Source organism: Symphalangus syndactylus, chromosome 20 (assembly GCF_028878055.3).
Source record: "Symphalangus syndactylus isolate Jambi chromosome 20, NHGRI_mSymSyn1-v2.1_pri, whole genome shotgun sequence".
Lineage (NCBI taxonomy): Eukaryota > Metazoa > Chordata > Mammalia > Primates > Hylobatidae > Symphalangus > Symphalangus syndactylus.
The window spans coordinates 45558382-45577585 of NC_072442.2; the positions used below are offsets into that span (position 1 = coordinate 45558382).

The 19204-nt window shown below is 49.8% G+C and overlaps 2 protein-coding genes across 6 annotated transcripts in view; one reads left to right on the forward strand and one right to left on the reverse strand.

The window, feature by feature from the left end:
• Positions 1-2982: 2982 nt before the first annotated feature.
• On the forward strand, positions 2983-8546 carry HIGD1B (HIG1 hypoxia inducible domain family member 1B). Of its 4 annotated transcripts, none has more exons than XM_055257762.2 (4): positions 2983-3203; positions 6142-6292; positions 7325-7459; positions 8402-8546. In XM_055257762.2, exons 2-4 carry the CDS (start codon positions 6193-6195, stop codon positions 8464-8466), a joined length of 300 nt encoding a protein of 99 aa, XP_055113737.1. In that variant the 5' UTR covers positions 2983-3203; positions 6142-6192; the 3' UTR covers positions 8467-8546. The 4 variants fall into 4 exon arrangements, with proteins under 4 accessions (XP_055113737.1, XP_055113738.1, XP_055113734.1 ...); XM_055257763.1 differs by lacking the exon at positions 2983-3203 and adding an exon at positions 4660-4757 and having other exon boundaries at positions 6100-6292; XM_055257759.2 differs by lacking the exon at positions 2983-3203 and adding an exon at positions 4665-4757.
• Positions 8547-8980: 434 nt separating this feature from the next.
• Positions 8981-19204, reverse strand: part of EFTUD2 (elongation factor Tu GTP binding domain containing 2) — a 51139-nt gene continuing 40915 nt past the window's right edge. For both annotated transcript variants that reach the window (XM_055257704.2, XM_055257703.2), the window contains exons 17-28: positions 18800-18911; positions 18271-18411; positions 17411-17512; positions 15112-15194; positions 12967-13053; positions 12605-12731; positions 12318-12405; positions 11573-11691; positions 11352-11446; positions 10481-10634; positions 9778-9885; positions 8981-9437 (exon numbers count right to left, since the gene is read on the reverse strand). In XM_055257704.2, coding sequence (XP_055113679.1) covers positions 9342-9437; positions 9778-9885; positions 10481-10634; positions 11352-11446; positions 11573-11691; positions 12318-12405; positions 12605-12731; positions 12967-13053; positions 15112-15194; positions 17411-17512; positions 18271-18411; positions 18800-18911 — 1312 coding nt within the window. In that variant the 3' untranslated portion in view covers positions 8981-9341. The remainder of the gene's footprint in view (positions 9438-9777; positions 9886-10480; positions 10635-11351; positions 11447-11572; positions 11692-12317; positions 12406-12604; positions 12732-12966; positions 13054-15111; positions 15195-17410; positions 17513-18270; positions 18412-18799; positions 18912-19204) is intronic.

The window sequence follows — 19204 nt, forward strand, 5'->3', positions numbered from 1 at the left end:
GCAGTGCCTCACGCCTGTAATCCCAGCACTCTGGGAGGCCGAGGTGGGTGGATCACGAGGTCAGGAGTTCAAGACCAGTCTGTCCAATATAGTGAAACCCCATCTCTGCTAAAAATTGAAAAAAATTAGCCGGGTGTGGTGGTATGCACCTGTAATCCCAGCTACTTGGAAGGCTGAGGCAGGAGAATCACGTGAACCCAGGAGGCGGAGGTTGCAGTGAACTGAGATCACGCCACTGTACTCCCGCCTGGGTGACAGTGTGAGACTCTATCTCAAAAAAAAAAAAAAAAAGAGAGAAGTTATTGATTACTCCTGCTAATGCGAGAGCGGTATTAGTGGGAAACACCACCCTCCCTCTCCACTAATCCCAGCAGTTTCAGTTAACCTGTGGGACACATTATACTGCTTCTCCCTGCCCCTGCCCACAGGGATGTTGACTGAACCAGATTTTTTTGTTGTCAAAAAAGTTCTTTTGGCCAGGTGTGGTGGCTCATGCCTGTAATCCCAGCACTTTGGGAGGCCAAGCCGGGTGAATCACCTGAGATCAGGAGCTCAAGACCACCCTGGCCAACATGGTGACCGTCTCTACCCAAAAAGACAAAAACTAGCTGGGTAGTCTCAGCTACTTGGGAGGCTGAGGCAGGATAATTGCTTGAAGCCGGGAGGCGGAGGTTGCAGGGAGCACCACTGCACTCCAGCCTGGGCGACAGTGAGACTCTGTCTCGGAAAAAAAAAAATTAAATTAAAAAATATGTGAATTCTTCTCAGAAAGATTAGTGGATACCAAAGGTACTTTCTGGCTTCAGGCCTGTGGCCCTTGGGGCTGTCCTTGGACAAATGCTAGGAGGTCCTTGGAACTCAATGCTTGTTTATAAAAGGGTGGGTGGTGGGCGGTGGGGGTGTTACAGACTGCCTCCACCAGGAAGCGGCCTCAGCCTAGCCATATTATCTGGAAACTTTCACTGCCTGTTCCTGTTACTCCACTCCTTACCCTTCAAGTGCCCCAGACACAACTATATCCCCTAATGTTTTCTCCCCTCTGATTCTCCCAGCCTTTCAACCTCATTTCTTCCCATTCCAACCCCAACTGGGAGCATCCTCTGTCCCTAGTCTAGTTTATTCTCCATCATGCCCTCACTTACAGCTCCTATTAGCTCAAGGCAAAAGCTGCGTGTCCCTCCCCTCCCAGTCACTCGCTCCCTTGGGCTATAAATAGCATAGCTGTGCCTTAGATCGTGTTGAGAGCTTCAAGACTTAGTCCCCCTTCCCCCCATCCCTTCCCCTTTAACACAACAGGGAGAACAAGCCTAAAGCTTCCAGTTGGGGTGGGCAAGCCCAAGAAGGAGGGGGTCTGGGGGAAGGGAATGAAAAAAGCTGTGCTGAATTCGGAACCACACAGAATATGGTAACTTTGCCATCTGTTGTCAGGGACTCTCCGCTTTTCCCCCAGCCTGCTACCCATTCCCTGCCACTTGCTCCTGGAGGAAGAGGAACAGCAGGAGTTAGCAGAATTCTAACAATTCTCTTTTAACCCTTGCGATCATCCTATGGGCAGGTGCTACCTTGATTTTACCAACGAAGCCAAAGACTCTAAGAGATTAAATGGCATAACCCAATATTTAGAGTGGTTGGTCTGTGGGCTAACTGATCCCACGTCTGACTTTGGCCTACACTAAGTTTGTCCGCATCATTGATTTAGGCCCCTCTAAATCAGAATTTCTATTGATGTGACCTGATTTGGAAGAAAAAGAGGTCTACTAAACAAATTACTAATGTAGCAATGCATAAATGGAAAACATTGAAGACTCGGCATGTTCACAAAAATGATGCTATCATAATTTTATCTTATCTGTTTACTAAAGTAGGACTCTACAAAAATCTGTTCCTTTAAGTTTTTTTTAGTTACTGTATGTTCTCAGAAGTTTTTGAAATACAAAGCAATTTGACTTCTTCTATTTCAAGACTTCCCCTCCACTTTACATTCTCTCTAGTCCTGAGTAGTGAGTTAGAAGTCTGGTCTTTTTTCTGTCACTTACTGTTGGGCAAAACGCTTAATGGAGCCCCAGGTTTTTGCCTGTGAAGTGGGGATAATAATAGCACCTACCTCATTGCTATCATGAGAATTAATCTACACAAAGGAGGCCAGGCATGGTGGCTCATGCCTATAATCCCAGCACTTTGGGAGGCCGAGGTGGGTGGATCACTTTGAGGCCAGGAGTTGGACACCAGCCTAGCCAACAGGGTGAAACCCCATCTTTACTAAAAATACAAAAATTAGCCAGGTGTGGTGGCGTGTGCCTGTAATCCCAGCTACTCAGGAAGCTGAGGCTGGAGGATCCCTTGAGCCCAGGAGTTCGAGGCTGCAGTGTGCTTTGATTACCACTGCACTCCAGCCTGGGTGACAGAGGGAGACTCTGTCTCAAAACAAAACAAAACAAAACAAAACAAAACAAAACAAAAACAAAGCAATTGGCACACTGCTTGGCCCATAGAAGGTGCTCAGTAAATCATAGTAATTATTATTATTTCTCAGCTCCGGGCTGAGATGCTGTGGGAACATCACCATCATTTCAATAGGGAGAAGCTGAACTTCATTATCCATGGTTTGGCTCCTGTTCTTCAAAGGACTTGGAGCTGATCCTGTTTCCTGCCTTGTCTTATCCAGACATTTTCATCCCCCTTCTTCTGGCCTAGACCAGTAAGGGAATATACCGTCCGTCTCCTGAGAATTCAGGCCACTGCTGGAACCTGGAGAGGCAGCAAAGGAGGGTGTGTGTGAAAGGCTGGGAGGAGAGTTCCCATGGACACTGGGGACATGTGAAGGCCCTGGGGAGTTGCTGTGACCCTGGGTCTCTGCCTAGAGCAGTGAATGCTGGGGAGAGAAAAGGACATCAGCTGCCGAACAAATTTCCAGTGCTGCAAAGCCCCTTTAGGATAAACACACAGGGCTGAGTAATCTAGGGAAGGAACAAAGGCCTGGGATGGAGTGGGATCTCCCTAGCACACCCTATCTTTTTCCATTTGCTTAGCACATACTTTTTCTTCTCCTAAACAAGGGTGCCAGGATATACTAGCATTCCTAAGCTTCAGTACTTATCTGGAAAGGGTTTCTGTTTAACCAGCCCCCTGGAGGTTAGCATTGCAGTTAGGAGTGCAAACACTGGAGCCAGCCTGACCTGGGTTCAGATGACAGAACTGCTCAGGTAAGTCATTAAGCCTCTCTGAAGCTCCATTCGTCTGTGAACAAACTGCTACTTACCATATAGAATAGCTGAGAGTTTTGAAATATGCTGAGTACAGGGCTGGGCACGGTGGCTTATGCCTGTAATCCCTGCACTTTGGGAGGCCGAGAGGGGCGATCACCTGAGGTCAGGAGTTGGAGACCAGCCTGGCCAACATGACGAAACCCCATCTCTACTAAAAACACAAAAATTAGCCGGGCGTGGTGGCAGGCGCCTATAATCCCAGCTACTCAGGAGGCTGAAGCAGGACGATCACTTGAACCCGGGAGGCGGAGACTGCAGTGAACTGAGATCGTGCCATTGCACTCCAGCCTGGGCAACAAGAGTGAAACTCCATCTCAAAAAAAAAAAAGAAAAAAAAAAGAAATATACTGAGTACAGAAGAACCCTAATCCTGGTCCTGTCATCCCTGCAACCTGAGTGAGCATCACTCCATAGGTAGTATAAAGAGTTCTGGAAGCTGGGCCCTGTAGCTTCCACCTATAATCCCAGCACTTTGGGAGGCCAGTTCTGAGACCAGCCAGGGTGACATGGTGAAACTATCCCTACCAAAAATACAAAAATGAGCCAAGTGTGGTGGTATGTGCCTGTGGTCCCAGCTATTTAGGAGGCTGAGATGGGAGGGTTGCTTGGGCTGGGAGTTTGAGGCTGCAGTGAACCAAGATCACACAGCCTGGGTGACAGAGGGAGACCCTAGCTCAAAAACAAAACAAAACAAAAAACCCCAAAAACTGGCTGGGTGTGGTGGCTCATGCTTGTAATCCCAGCACTTTGGGAGGCTGAGCCAGGTGGATCACAAAGTCAGGATTTCGAGACCAACTCGGCCAACATGGTGAAACCCTGCCTGTACTAAAAATTAAAAAATTAGCTGGGTATAGTGGCACATGCCTGTAATCCCAGCTACTTGGGAGGCTGAGGCAGGAGAATCACTTGAACCTGGGAGCGGAGGTTACAGTGAGCCGAGATCGTGCCACTGCACTCCAGCCTGGGTGACAGAGCAAGACTGCGTCTCGGGAGAAAAAAAAAAAAAAAAAATCCCAAACCAAAAGACAGCTCAGAGAGTCTGTCTCTCACAACTAGGGTATTTTATTTACATCCCACATTGTTCACAAGAGTATCTGAGGGAGTGTAACTTGGGGGACCCAGGCTTTCTGCTCATCCTTGTTCCTGTATCTCCATCTCCGTTCTCCTCCTCAAGCTTGTCTCTGATTCAGCCACTTAATTCCATGGGAATTAGAAGACTGAATCTAGTTAGGGGCTCCCCTCCATTTGGTCTTTCCTTACTTTCCAGTGCCTGGAGCTCTGGCTTGGGACTCAGCGGATTGGGGGTTAAGACCGATCCCCTGTCCTTTCCCCTCCCCTCTCCATCCCTGACTTCAAAGTTTTCAAAAGCCCAAGTCACTGCTTCCCTGACCCCATAGTGGCAGCTCCATCTCAGCTTTTGGTCGGTTCAAAACAGCAGACACTGAGCCCTGGCCTGGCTGCTCGTTCTCCTCGTTCTAGCCATCTCCTAGGGTAAGCACCAGCATGCCAACGACCTGGGGGGCCACCAGTCCTTGCTTCTCCAGGAGAGGAGGGCTAACTAGGATAGAAGCTGACTCAAGGGCAGGCACAGTGGTTCATGCCTGTAATCCCAGGACTTTGGGAGGCTGAGGTGGGCAGATCGCCTGAGCCCAGGAGTTCAAGATTGGCTGGGTGACATGGCAAAACTGTCTCTACAAAAAATACAAAAATTAGCTGGGTGTCGTAGCATGAACCTGTAGTCCCAGCTACTTGAGAGGCTGAGGTGGAAGGACTGTTTGAGTCTGGCGGGTCAAGGCTGCAGTGATTGACACTGCACTCCAGCCTGAGTGACAAAGTGAGACCCTGCCTAAAAAAAAAAAAAGAAGAAAAAGAAAAGAGAGTTTGCCCTATGGTTAGGCTTAGAAGGCATCCCATTGGACAGGGCACAGTGGCTCACACCTGTAATCCCTGCACTTTGGGAGGCCGAGGTGGGTGGATCAAGAGGTCAGGAGTTCAAGACCAGCCTGGCTATCAGAGTGAGACCCTGTCTCTACTAAAAAAATACAAAAAATTAGCTGGGCATGGTGCACACCTATAATCCTAGCTACTTGGGAGGCTGAGGCAGAATTGCTTGAACCGGGACCCAGGAGGCGGAGGTTTCAGTGAGCCGAGATGGCACCACTGCACTCCAGCCTGGGCTACAGAGTGAGACTCCGTCTCAAAAAAAAAAAAAAAAAAAAGAAGGCATCCCATTGGCAGCACCCGTTTCCAGCCCAGGGATGAAGGTAGTCAGTTGGTAATTGTGAAGAACCTGCCTGGAAAGAGATGGACCTGGAAAAACGGGAGCAGCTCAGGAAGCAGAATGTGTTCCTTTAGTACTCATGTGCAAAATATATGCTAAATTACATGCAAATCAATGTCCAATCATTATAATCTCTGGCAATTTGGTAACTAATGCTGTGACACTATCTGGTCTAGGACGGTTCTGGCTCCCTGGGGCCAGATCCTGCTCTGTAGCTCCCACAGGAGAAACCATCACAGACCAAAGGCCAGCAGGGGCCCCAACACTCAAGGACTGTTTCTCCCACCACCATCTGTGGATTTTTCCAGCTGTTTTTCTTGGCCCAAGGATCACACCCATAGGGATGCAGATGGGGGAACGGGAAACTGAGAAAGCGGTGAAGACAGAATGAGCTGGGGAAGAGGCAGATGGTAGGAAAGGGAGACGGAGAAACGGCACTAGTGGCCCGGCCACCTGAGATGGGATACCTGGGAGGGACATCTTTTCAAGTAGAGGCTGTGTTGGGGCATGGTGAGAGAGGGTCTTAGCAGGTAACCTTCCTTTCCTCTCCAGACTGAGGAATCAGAGTTCTGATTGTGGAGTGCCTCTCTCTAGGACAGGGCTGCAGCATAGGAGTCTCAGCTGCTTACATCCAGGTCCAGGATTATGTCTGCTAACAGACGCTGGTGGGTACCACCTGACGACGAAGACAGTGTGTCTGAGAAGTTCCTGAGGAAGACTCGGGAATCTCCGCTGGTACCTATAGGTAAGTGAAGAAAGGAATGGGGTGCGAGTAGGAGGCCTTCTCTGAGCAGTCATGTCTCCTGGTACCCTCCAAAGAGAATGAAGCAGAGGTCAGAAAACTCAAGTGGTCCTACTCACGGAAGAAGGGAAACAACAGCAAAGGTTCCAAGGGGCAAACTCTTACAATGAAATCAGGACGTCTGGATGGGTGGAGGTGGCGGCCAACCGAGTACATGGGATATGAGGAACCTGGAGCACCAACGCTAAAGTGCGAAGGGTCAGAGGAACACCCTGGGGTCCCCCAGGGCTTCCTTCCTGATGGCCCTGGTAGAGGAGGAAAACAGCTGTACCAGGAGGTGGGAGCCAGCAGTGTGGCTGGAGAAGGGCCCAGGGTGGAGCAAATTGGTGGGGAGGGGCTGTGTCGTGGTGATCAGCTATTTGTATATGGTTATACATATGCAGGAGGGGTGTCACTGGAGGGAGGCAGCCACTTTGAAAATGCCATTGAAGGGCAACAACTCAATATATATATATATATATATATATATATATATATATATATATATATTTTTTTTTTTTTTTTTTTTTTTTTTTTTTTTTTTTTTTGAGATGGAGTTTCACTCTTGTTGCCCAGGCTGGACTGCAATGGCACAATCTTGGCTCACCACAACCCCTGCCTCCTGAGTTCAAGTGATTCTCCTGCATCAGCCTCCTGAGTAGTTGGGATTACAGGCATGCACCACCACGCCCGTCTAATTTTGTATTTTTAGTAGAGACGGGGTTTCTCGATGTTGGTCAGGCTGGTCTCAAACTCCCGACCTCAGGTGATCCACCTGCCTTGGTCTCCCAAAAGTGCTGGGATTACAGGTGTGAGCCACCACGCCCCGGCAACAATTCAATATTCTAATGATCCCCCTAGGTCCCCCCCCACCACCAGATGCTGCATAAAACCAGCTGTTTATCCAGGTGCCCAGCCTGCCTGGCAAGGTATCTCTCATCAGGGGAGTGCTGTGCATTGTGGCTGTGGCCCAGGGGCTGTGTTCTCTGCCCACAGGCTTAGGAGGCTGCTTGGTGGTAGCAGCATACAGGATTTACCGGCTGAGGTCTCGTGGTTCCACCAAGATGTCCATACACCTGATTCACACCCGAGTGGCAGCGCAGGCCTGTGCAGTGGGTGCAATCATGCTAGGTGAGTAGCTTTGTGGGGTCGCAGGAGAATGAGGGCAAAACCGATCAAGCAGTTTGTAGGTCTTTAAGTCCCAACAGTTAAAAGTACTGTGCTTGGCTGGGTGCAGTGGTTCACGCCTGTAATCCCAACACTTTGGGAGGCCGAGGCGGGCAGATCATGAGGTCTGGAGAGCGAGACCATCCTGGACAACATGGTGAAACCCCGTATCTACTAAAAATACAAAAATTAGCTGGGCGTGGCAGCAGGTGCCTATAGTCCCAGCTAACTCGGGAGGCTGAGGCAGGAGAATTGCTTGAACCTGGGAGGTGGAGGCTGCAGTGGGCTGCGATCCGCCACTGCACTCCAGCCCGGGTGACAGTGAGACTCCGTCTCAAAAAAAAAAAAAAAAAAAAAAGACTGTGACTTAAGTTCCTGTTCTGGGCTCCACATCACGTCCTTGGTGAAGCCCCTATACTGAGCCATCTTCCCTGTTTAGGCTCCTGTCCCAGGCCTATGGGGACAGTGTCTCATGACAGTTTGCCCTAGGGGTGAGAAAAATCATGCAACAGAACATATGTTGAATTTCTCTTCCTCTTGAGATTAAAAAGCAGACAGCCACTTGCTAACTGTGTGACAGTGGACAAATCTTTCTCACTAAGCCTCAGTTTCCTGATGTGTAACATGACAATAACCACCCCGGGCTTGCCTACCTTGCAGGCTGCTGTGAGGTTTCTCAGATACACAATATATGTGAAAGTGTTCTGTGAACTGTCAGATAGGTGGTTTCGCCAGGCTGTGTGGTCAGATGCTTGAAGCAGCTGTTGGGACCTGGGGCAGAAAAATGAGCGGGAAGCTGGACTCTCAAGGGAGCAGCTAGAGGTGAACCCCTGGGATGCCTGAGAGAGCCAGAGGACAGGTGAAGGGGTTGATGCCAAAGGGCATTATTTCTTTTCTCTCACACAGGTGCTGTGTACACAATGTACAGCGATTATGTCAAGAGGATGGCACAGGATGCTGGAGAGAAGTAAGACTCCTATAAGAGCCGGGGCTGTCCGACTCCCCTAAATCAATCTCTGGTACATTCCTAATAAAGCAGTTTTGAGGAAAATCAACAGACTCTTTTTCACTGGGGGAGAACAGAGTAAGGGACTGGCGGTAGCTGGGGAGAGGACTTGGAGTAAATGGCTGGAAATCAAAGTGCTCTGGCCCCCTACTCCAGGGCAAGGGAGATTCTTAGGGGAGGCAGCAGTTTCCTGAGGAGGTGGTGGGGTAGACCTCTGATCCCATGAACCCAACAACTCCCAAGCCATCTTAGGTCCCACCCAGAAGCAGCATGGAGTGGGAGCAAGGGGGCAATAATGGGGCCTTGGCGCTCATGGGAACGCTGAATTAAAAGGCAGGCGGCTTCCCTGGGGACCCAGGCAGGAAGGAGGCTGCAGCTGGAAGCACAGGCAGTGAAGCCTCTTGGGAGATGACATATATTCACAGTGTAAGCACCAGACGGGGCAGGGGAGACGAGGATGAAAGGAGCAGAGCAAGACAGAGGTCAGAATGTTCTGTTCACTTGCAAACCATGGCTAAGGTCAAACTTGTAGAAAATAAAATCCCATGTAAATCCCAAAGATAGTGCCCCTTGGGGTTTCATCCCCTTCTCTTTCTGTGAGCCCAAGCTCCTCTCTTTTCCTTGGGAATGGAGCCCGGCAGAGGCCACAGAAGGAAGCAGGAGGCCAAATGCTCCTCTCTCACTGGGGCTCTGGGTTGGAGGTTGGTGAGTTGTTCAAGATGGCAACAGCAGCTTCCAGACTCTGACAACACGAAGGCCACGTCTCATACGAGGTCTCAGCTTCAAGTACAGGAGTTGCAGCCCACTGTAGGGAGCAAAAGCTCCCAGGAGTCCATGCACTCACATGGGGTAATTGAGTACAACATCCTGTTTGGCAAGTTCCAGCAACATAGGATCATCGAAGAATTTGCTGATGCTGACATCTTCACTGAGGCCCTGCAGGGAATGGGGCAAATACAAGAAAGCCTGAGGTGGTCGCAGACTGAGCGAGGAGACTATCCAAGACCTGTGCTCAGTGGGGAGGCTAGTGGTGGCTGGAATGTAGGTGGTGGTGTTTCAGGAGCCCTGCCTTTAGGGTACTATCACATGGGAGGATAAGGCTCTCCTTTCCCAACGAGATTGGGGCCCAGGTCTGGTTGCCTAAGGAGTATACAGATCATATCTCTACATTGGAAAAGTGTCCCTTAGGAAAAGGGGCCAAAAGAAAGAGAGAGAGATCCTGCTTCTGAGAGTCTTGGGGGGTTGAGGGATGGCAACAGGCCCAAGGGAGACATACCTTCCTACGGCGGGTTTTGATCATGAATTCCCGGGCCAGGTGAGGAGCTGGCTGTGGCTCCAGGGGGCGGATGACAATGCTCTTGTCCAGAGGATCACCAGGCACAATCTAAAAGGCAAAGGAATTTCAGATGGCCCAGGCAGAATTCTCAGAAGATTCAGGCCCAGAAGCAGGACTCTTCTTATTTATTTTCTTCTTAAATTTATTACTTATTATTATTTTTTTGAGACGGAGTTTCGCTCTTGTCTCCCAGGCCCGAGTACAATGGCATGATCTTGGCTCAACGCAACCTCCACCTCCCGGGTTCAAGCGATTCTCCTGCCTCAGCCTCCCAAGTAGCTGGGATTACAGGCATGCACCACCACACCTAGCTAATTTTGTATTTTTAGTACAGATGGGGTTTCTCCATGTTGGTCAAGCTGGTCTCAAACTCCTGACCTCAGGTGACCTGCCCGCCTCGGCCTCCCAAAGTGCTGGGATTACAGGTGTGAACCACCATAGCCAGCCCTATTCTTTCTTTTTTTTTTTTTTTTTAAACTGAGAGACACAGATTCAAGTTGCCATGAATATATGCTCCCCAGAGGAGGACTCTTCTCCAGGATGCTGTACACCTCACTTAGGGCTTGGAGAGGGATCAGGACAGAAGGGGATGAGGCTTGCAAAGGTGGGAAGCCAAGTCCGCCAGCCTGCATTGCTTTCTCACCTGCCAGTGGTGGAAGACAGACAGAGAAAAGGCTTGTCCCTGGGTGTGAGTCCGGAGATCAGTCTCAAAGCCAAAAGAGTCGATGGCTGGGATAAAAGCTTTGATGGTGTACAGAGGAGAGCCTGGGATGGGTGCATCCTGAGTCACGTGCCCCCTGAGACAGAAAAAGAAAGGCTGAGCCTCCAGTCACACACAGGCCAAAAGCCAAGAAGCAATCCAGCATTTGCTGTTCCCAAATGCATTCCAGCCCAGAGTTACCATCAAAGAAAGAGTAACCAAGAATGTTCTACAAAAAGCAGAAAAGGCGCAGGGCTCTCAGTATAATTCCCTGTGGAAGTCAAAGTGGCAGCAACCTCTGGGCAGAGGACAGGAGTGGGACGGTGAAGGGACAAGGGCCCAAAGACATTCCCATCACTGATTTGCCTCAGCACTGCCTCCAACAGCTCTGTGAGGATGGGATCCCAAAAGCAATGTCAGTATGTCAGTTTTTTTGTCGCCCAGGCTGGAGTGCAGTGGCGCCATCTCGGCTCACTGCAAGCTCCACCTCCCGGGTTCACGCCATTCTCCTGCCTCAGCCTCCTGAGTAGCTGGGACTACAGGCGCCCGCCACCACGCCCGGCTAATTTTTTGTATTTTTAGTAGAGACAGGGTTTCACTGTATTAGCCATGGTGGAGAAATGTCAAATTTTAATCTGCAGAAAAGCTGGGGCTTGCCTTCCTCCGTTCCTACTTCCTTCTGGATAATCAGCTCACGGGGTTTCCTGAGTGAGGAGGGTAGAGGAGGCCAACCTCTCCTCCCTGCAGGAGCCGATGTGACTCCTGTTCAGCTCTTGCTCTCACCACTCTCCCTAACATGCCTGGGGCTGCTCACCTGCGCCTGGCCAGGACGGTATAAACTGCAGAGACGCAATCTGCAGGGGCCTGGACCTCTACAAAGTAGTAAGGCTCCATCAGACGAGGAGTAGCCTGCAGCAGAGCAAGAAGAAAGGCCCCTCAGCTTGGGGAAGGCTGGAGGCCTAGAGTCCCACTTGCTCCTTCACTTAGTCCCCTGTCCAGTGAAGCAGATGGTCCCCTACCGCCCCATTCTCTTACCATGAGGAAGGCAGAGTAGACAACTCTTCTGGCTGTGGGGATGATCTGGCCCCCGCCCCGGTGCAGGGGCTCCTGGGCAACCACTGCATCCAGGATCTTAAACTTGACATTCCGAATCACTGTAAAGGAGGTGGAGGGAGTGACTGGGGAGAGGTTCTGGGCCTGTCATGGGGCCATGGCGGAGTAGCAGTCTCCTGCAACACTGCAGCTGTCTTGCAGTCATGAAAGACATGGTACAGAAATCACATGGGAGGTGGGCGTTCTAACTGAATGAGCAAGGCCCATGGCAGAGGTCAGAAGTTAAGCATATGTTCTTAGTGTTTGCTTCAGGCCATGCACAGACTTAGAGCTTTCCTAGAAGTTTATTTCCTTCTTCTGCACATATTTACATTTTTGTGGATGTAAAATAAATTCCAGAATTGTACATTTGGTCCATGAAGCCCAATCAGGTCTATAAACCACTCCAATCTCATCATCCTCTTGATATCTCTTCTCAAATACATCCAACACCAAACCCTTCTCAGAAATGAGGAGCAAATGACAGTTTAGAAATGACTTAAATTTCCAGGTTATACCACCAGGATAAGGAAGGAGAAGGGAAGAAGCTGGCCCAGGACATGGGATGGTCCTGTGTACCCCAAGCTGCTTCTCCTGCCGGGTCCTAAAGATGGTGAGCCCATCCCACCCATATGCCTGGCTGCAAGAACCCTCGAGGACTGGGGTGGGGGAGTGCTGGTGGACTTACATTCATCACAGAGGGGGCCCTCCCTGGTTCCCCACTGGAAACCTTGAACGATGCTGTCCTTCACTGAGCCAAGAAGAGCCTTGTCCACCTACAGAGAAACATGAGGCCTCCTTAGCAGTCGCCCTGGCAACAGCTGAAGCATTTAGAGGGAGAAGACAGATGTGCCTGTAAGGGGATACTGTCCTTCAGCAGAGGACACAAGATACTTTTGGGAAAAGAACACTTTGTAGTTTCTTCCACTCCAGAGGTTAGAGACCACCACCCAGTTCCCATCAGTTCTGTTGTACCTCGGAGGGCAGAGTATCATCCACCAGAATGTTGGGGCCGGTCGCATCAGGGCCAAAAGCCCAGATGGAACGGGCAGCCAGCAGATCCCAATCGTACTTGGTCTGGAAGAACTCTCCCAGCTTCTTCCTGGGGAAAGGAGGAGACAATGGAGCTGTCGGCCAGCTCTGTGATTGCTGGTCCTGGAGCCACAGACCCTCCCTTCCTGGAAGACAGTCACTTCATCCTACCCACTGTGCCCAGAACAAGAGCAAAGGCAAAGACATAAATGCTTCCCAGAAAGATGTGTGCTCTTAGAGACCCGGCAGGTAAACTGTGGCATCCCTGCCTCCTTTTGACCCTGGCGTCAGAGCCCTGTTCTCACCTGTTCCACGTAATCTGGACCACCTCATTCTCTATGTCCTCTGCCAGGCCCTTCTCAAGAGGCTCAGCAATCATGGTGATCTTGTTCCTGGTCAGAATGGAAATGGGTGGTGAGGACGGCTAACAGAACAGAAGAGGCATTCCTAAGAAAATGGTAACAAGATGGACAGCTGAGGAAGTGACATCAGTGAAAGCCACAGGGGCCAAGTGTGGTGGTTCGGACCTTTAATCCCAGCACTTTGAGAGGCCAAGGCGGGAGGATCACTTAAGCCCGGGAATTTGAGGCTGCAAAAAGTGGAGTGCTCACACCACTGCACTCCAATCTGGGTGATACAGCAACACACTGCCTCTTAAAAACAAACAGCTGGAGGTGGTGGCTCACCCCTGTAATCCTGGCATTTTGGGAGGCCGAGGTGGGCGGATCACGAGGTCAGAAGATCGAGCCTACCCTGGCCAACATGGTGAAACCCATCTCTACTAAAATACAAAAAATTAGCTGGGCGTGGTGGCATGCACTGGCGCGTGCCTGTAATCACAACTACTCAGGTTCAGGCAGGGGAACCACTTGAACCCGGAAGGCAGAGGTTGCAGTGAGCCGAGATTGTGCCACTGCACTTCAGCCTGGTGACTGTGCAAGACTCCATCTCAAAAACAAAACAGAACAAAAAAAAAAAACCAAACAAACAAACAAACAGAGCCTGGGCAACAAAGCAAGAGACCCCATCTCTATAAAAAATTAGCCAGCCAGGCATGATGGCTCACACCTGTAATCCCAATACTTTGGGAGGCTGAGGCAGGCAGATCATGAGATCAGGAGTTCGAGACCAGCCTGGCCAACACAGTGAAACCCCATCTCTATTAAAAATACAAAAATTAGCTGGGTGTGGTGGCACTCACTCCCTGTAGTCCTAGCTGCTTGGGAGGCTGAGGCAGGGGAATTGCTTGGACCCAGGAGGCAGAAGTTCCAGTGAGCCGAGATCGAGCCACTGCACTCCAGCCTGGGCTACAGAGACTCTGTCTCAAAAGAAAAAAAAAAAAAAAAAAAAGCCAGGTGTGGTTAGCACACCTGTAGTCCCAGCTACTTGGGAGGCTAACTAAGGCAGGAGGATCACTTGAGCTCGGGAGGTTGAGGCTGCAGTGACTCATGGTGGCACCACTGTACTCCAGCCTGGGTGACGAAGTGAGACCCTGTCTCAAAAAAATAAAAAATAAAAAAAAAATAAAGCCACAGTATCAGGGGCAAGGTAGACCAAAAAGGGCAAAGGGCTCATCTTTCTTTCATTTCAATCTACTGGTCTTTATAAAAGTAAGGTTTAAGCTGGGCGTGGTGGCTCATGCCTGTAATCCCAGCACTTTGGGAGGCTGAGGCGGGTGGACTGCCTGAGGTCAGGGGTTTGAGACCAGCCTGGGCAACATGGCGAAACCCCATCTCTACTAAAAATACAAAACATTAGCCGGGTGTGGTGGTGCGTGCCTGTAATCCCTGCTACTGGGGAAGCTGAGGCACAAGAATTGCTTGAACCTGGGAGGCAGGGGCTACAGTGAGGTGAGATCGTGCCACTGTACTCCAGCCTGAACGACAGAGCGAGACTCTGTCTTAAAAAAAAAAAAAAAAAAAAAGTAAGGTTTAAGCTGGGCATGGTGGCTCACACCTGTAATCCCAACACTTTGGGAGGCCAAGGTGGGAGGAACACTTGAGCCCAAGAGTCCAAGATCAGTCTGGACAACAAAAAATAAAAAAATTAACAGATGGCCTGGTGTGTGCCCATAATCCTAGCTGCTTGGGAGGATTGCTTAAGCCCAGCAAGTTGAGGCTGCACTCCAGCCTGTGTCAAAAAAAAAAAACAAAAAACAAAAAGTGAGTAAGGTTTGGAGTAAACTTTTAAGATAGTCATTTTATAGAGACAAAGTGGCAGTTATGAAACTCCTCTTGGGAATACCCAAGGCAAATAATCCCATGTCATTGTGTTCAAAGGCAGAAGGGCTGAGAGGGCTGGAGTGAAACTCAAGTATTGTAAGCACCCCCCACTCTGAGCTGTATTGGTCTCTATGTGCATAGTGCTCACGGTGGGGGTGGAGGTGGAAGATAAAGGAGAGAGAGTGTCCAGGAGGGTGCAGTCCCGGGGACACTGTGCTCCCAACTTACTTCTTATTTGGCGTTTCAGCAAAGCACTTGAGGGAGGATGTTTCCACCACCGTCTCACAAAACGTGACAACTGGGTCAGCCACCTAGGAAACAGAAAATAAATTACTGAAGCGAGGTCTAATTTTGTTGGAAGGGCAACCATTTACCTAAGGGAATTCAGAAGCTCCCTTGACACTACCTCTATGAAAATCCCAACTGCCTTAATCAGCACAAGTGACAAGTACAACAGCATGTTAAAAGAGCTGTCCAAACCATCACCAAAAAGCCCGAGAAAACTTACTGTAGTAAAGAAATTAGATTCCTGAGCCAAGAGTAAGTGGGGTATCAAACTAGGGCCTTAATTCTAGTCTTCAAAGGTAGCTCTCAGCATCCGTTCGGCCATCCACCACCATTCACTGAACAACCCCCATGGGTCTGACAGAGCTGGTGCTAGAGACCCACTGGCGTGCACCCATGCCATTCTCAACCCACAGCATCTGAGTGAAGCTCTGCCCTGAAGCCCCAACATGGTCTGCTGCCCAGGAAACCTAGTGTTTTCTTTTTTTTTTTTTTTTTGAGACGGAGTCTCGCTGTGTCGCCCAGGCTGGAGTGCAGTGGCACGATCTCGGCTCACTGCAAGCTCTGCCTCCCGGGTTCACGCCATTCTCCTGCCTCAGCCTCTCCGAGTAGCTGGGACTACAGGCGCCTGCCACCACGCCCGGCTAATTTTTTTGTATTTTTTAGTAGAGACGGGGTTTCACCATGGTCTCGATCTCCTGACCTCGTGATCCGCCCGCCTCGGCCTCCCAAAGTGCTAGGATTACAAGAGTGAGCCACCGCGCCCGGCCGAAACCTAGTGTTTTCTATGACACCAATCCTTCCTCCTTCCTAGATACATCAGTAGAGGAGTCTAAGAAGGGTACTGAGGGTCTCCACAGGGCCTTGGAGAAAATACATCTCAACTAGGACAAGCAGGCCAAGCAACACATGGTTTGAGGCGCTACATCAAGGCTTGACAAAGAATCTGGGAGACAGTCCCCACTCTCTCCTTGAAACCACCCACTCTGAGACCTAATCACCACCCATGGGTTAATTGTTTAATTGTGCAATTATTTCCCTAACAAAGGACCAAGAATAACTTTGGCTCAGGAGCCTTTCTTTTTCCTTTTTTTTTTTTTTTTTTGAGACAGAGTCTCGCCCTATCACCCAGGCTTGAGTGCAATGGTACGATCTTGGCTCACTGCAACCTCTGCCACTCGGTTTCAAACAATTATCCAGTCTCAGCCTCCTGAGTAGCTGGGATTACAGGTGCCCGCCACCATGTCTGGCTAATTTTTGTATTTTTAGTAGAGACGGAGTTTCACCATGTTGGTCAGGCTGGTCTTGAACTCCTGACCTCAGGCAATCCAACCGCCTTGGCCTTTCAAAGTGTTGGGGTTACAGGCGTGAGCCACCATGCTCGGCCTGTTTTATTATTTTTCAATGCATTTATTTTTTGAGACAGGGTCTTGCTCTGTCACCCATGCTAGAGTGCAGTGGCATGATCATAGCTCACTGCAGCCTCAAACTGCTGGGTTCAAGCAATCCTCCTGCTTCAGCCTCCAGAGGAGCTGGGACTACAGGTGCAAGCCACCACACCTGACTAATTTTTATTTTTTAGTTTTTTGAGACACGGTATGACTCCATCTCAAAAAGGAGAGCAATGGCACAATCATTGCTCATTGCAGCCATGACCTAGGCTCAGGTTGGGGAGCAATGGCACAATCACAGTTCATTGCAGCCTTGACCTTCTAGGCTCAGGTGATCCTCCCACCTAAGCCCCCCAGTAGCTGGACTACAAGTACATGCCACTGCACTGGGCCAGTTTGTAGAGACAAGGTTTCACTATGTTGTCCAGATTGGTCTCAAACTGGGCTCAAGCAATCTTCTCACCTCAGTCTCCCAAAGTGCTGCGATTACAGGAATGGACCACCACGCCCAGCCTGGCTAATTTTTGTATTTTAATTTTTGTAAGGACAGTGTCTCACTTTGTTGCTCAGGTTGGTCTTGAATTCCTGGCTACAAGCAATCCTCCCACCTCGGCCTCCCAAAGTGCTGGGAGTGAGCCACCAAGCACGGCTGAGCCTTGATTTTAAACGTATGACACGGCAGAAGGGGGCAAACCAGTTCTCAAAAACCTTCCCATATAAGGAGCAACAAATCATGGTTTTCACAAACACATGTACTCTCTCTTCCCTTGGAGCTTCCCAGGAATTCAAGGATTTGGTCACTTGTGAAAGTCTAGACCGTGAACCCAGCTCCTAGCCAGATACTGCTCTACCTTGATGTCTATCTCCGAGTACATCTTCCGCAAATCATGCATCACACAGTCCAGGTAGAGCTCCCCGGTGCCCAGGATCACATGCTCGCCAGACTCCTCCACCTGAAACACAACAGGCAGTCACAGCCTGGATTCTCTTATGCCAGCAAAAGCACATACAAACAAAATCAAGGCCAGAGCAGACAAGAAGGTGCCTATCAGAAACAGCTACTACTTAGCATCTGTTCCAGCCTCTTCAAGAAGGTTCAGTGAGGAGCATCTGCCTATGAGTGGGTCCCCAAGGCACCAGGACCACTCAGCATGGTGCTACTAGGTGTGAAGTCAATGATTTAATTCCCATCTTAATGATTTAGGTCAAACTCTACCCTATATCCATGGACATAAGCTAGCCCTTTAGCCCTCCTGGCCTGCTACCTGGAAAGGTACACTGGCAGGCTCATAGTGTACAAGGATCAGAGTAACAACTCATTTTTCCTTCTCTTCTCGAGAAAACCAATTCAAGGTATACTCGTTAAGAAATGTATTTTTTCTAGATAAAGACATCTGGGGAACACAAATACACACACACACACACACACACACACACACACACACACAACCTTGTCCTGTACCCCCTACCACTGCCGCCTCCTGCACAAGTCTTGTTTTACCACACACACACACACACACACACACACACACACACACACACACACGTCTTGTTCTGCCTTCACATGACAGCCATAGGCTGGGCTTGCTCCTGACACAGGTTCCTGGAAGCAGCAGATCACGAACACCTGATGGATGTGAAGCGGTGTGCAGCTCTGCCCATTCAGCTGGGGACAGTGGGGCTTGGCAGCTGCTGCAGGCCATGGGCATACCTTGGTGGTGAGGGATGGATAGCTCTTGTTGACCTTGCGCAGGCCATCAAGCATCTTGGGCAGCTCTGAGGGGTTGACTGGCTCCACAGCAATCTTGATAACAGATGTGGTATTGAACTTCAAGGGCCGGAAAATCTGAGCCTGAGATCCAAAGCACAAAGGATTGAGGGCAACTGGCATGAGCAGGCACAGAAAGTGCAGAGGTATGAGACGAGAAGAGGACTCGCTTAGGATCAGACCATGTATTCCCCAACCAGGAGCCTGGTGCTGAGTGGGGGTAACCTGAAGGGCCATTTCTTCCCAGGTATTCTGGCAGAACAAAGAGAGGAGGAAAAGAATAAAAGGCACCCGTCCTAATTCCTCGTATCTGAACTGAGTACAGGGAGAATCCAGCAGGGTCACATCTAGAAGGCTAAGCCTGAAACTAGGACATGGCAATGACTCTGGATTAGTCTCCTGTTTGTGCTCATGTGTGTCCCTGGGACCACCTAGCTTAAGCCAACCCAGTTGGTCTCTTCAGAAACTCTACCTCCTCATTGCCTCGGGGTTCGGTTATGGTTGCTGTCTTCACAATTGGTTGATCAACACCTTCAATCAGAACCCAGTTGCCAGCAGGAACACGGTTCACCTCGATATGGTACCTGAAGCAATGTCCAATAAGCAGCAGTGAAACTTAGGCAGAGCATTCATTCCCTAATTTTTTTTTTTTTTTTTTGAGACAGGATCTCACTTTGTTACCAGGCTGGAGTGCAATGGCACAATCTTGGCTCACTGCAGCCTCAAACTTCCAAGGTTCCAGTGATCCTTCTGCATCAGCCCCCCAAGCAGCTGGGACTACAGGCACGCACTACCATGCCCAACTAATTTTTGTATTTTTTGTAGAGACAGAGTTTTTTCATGTTTTCTAGGCTGGTCTTGAACTCCTGAGCTCAAG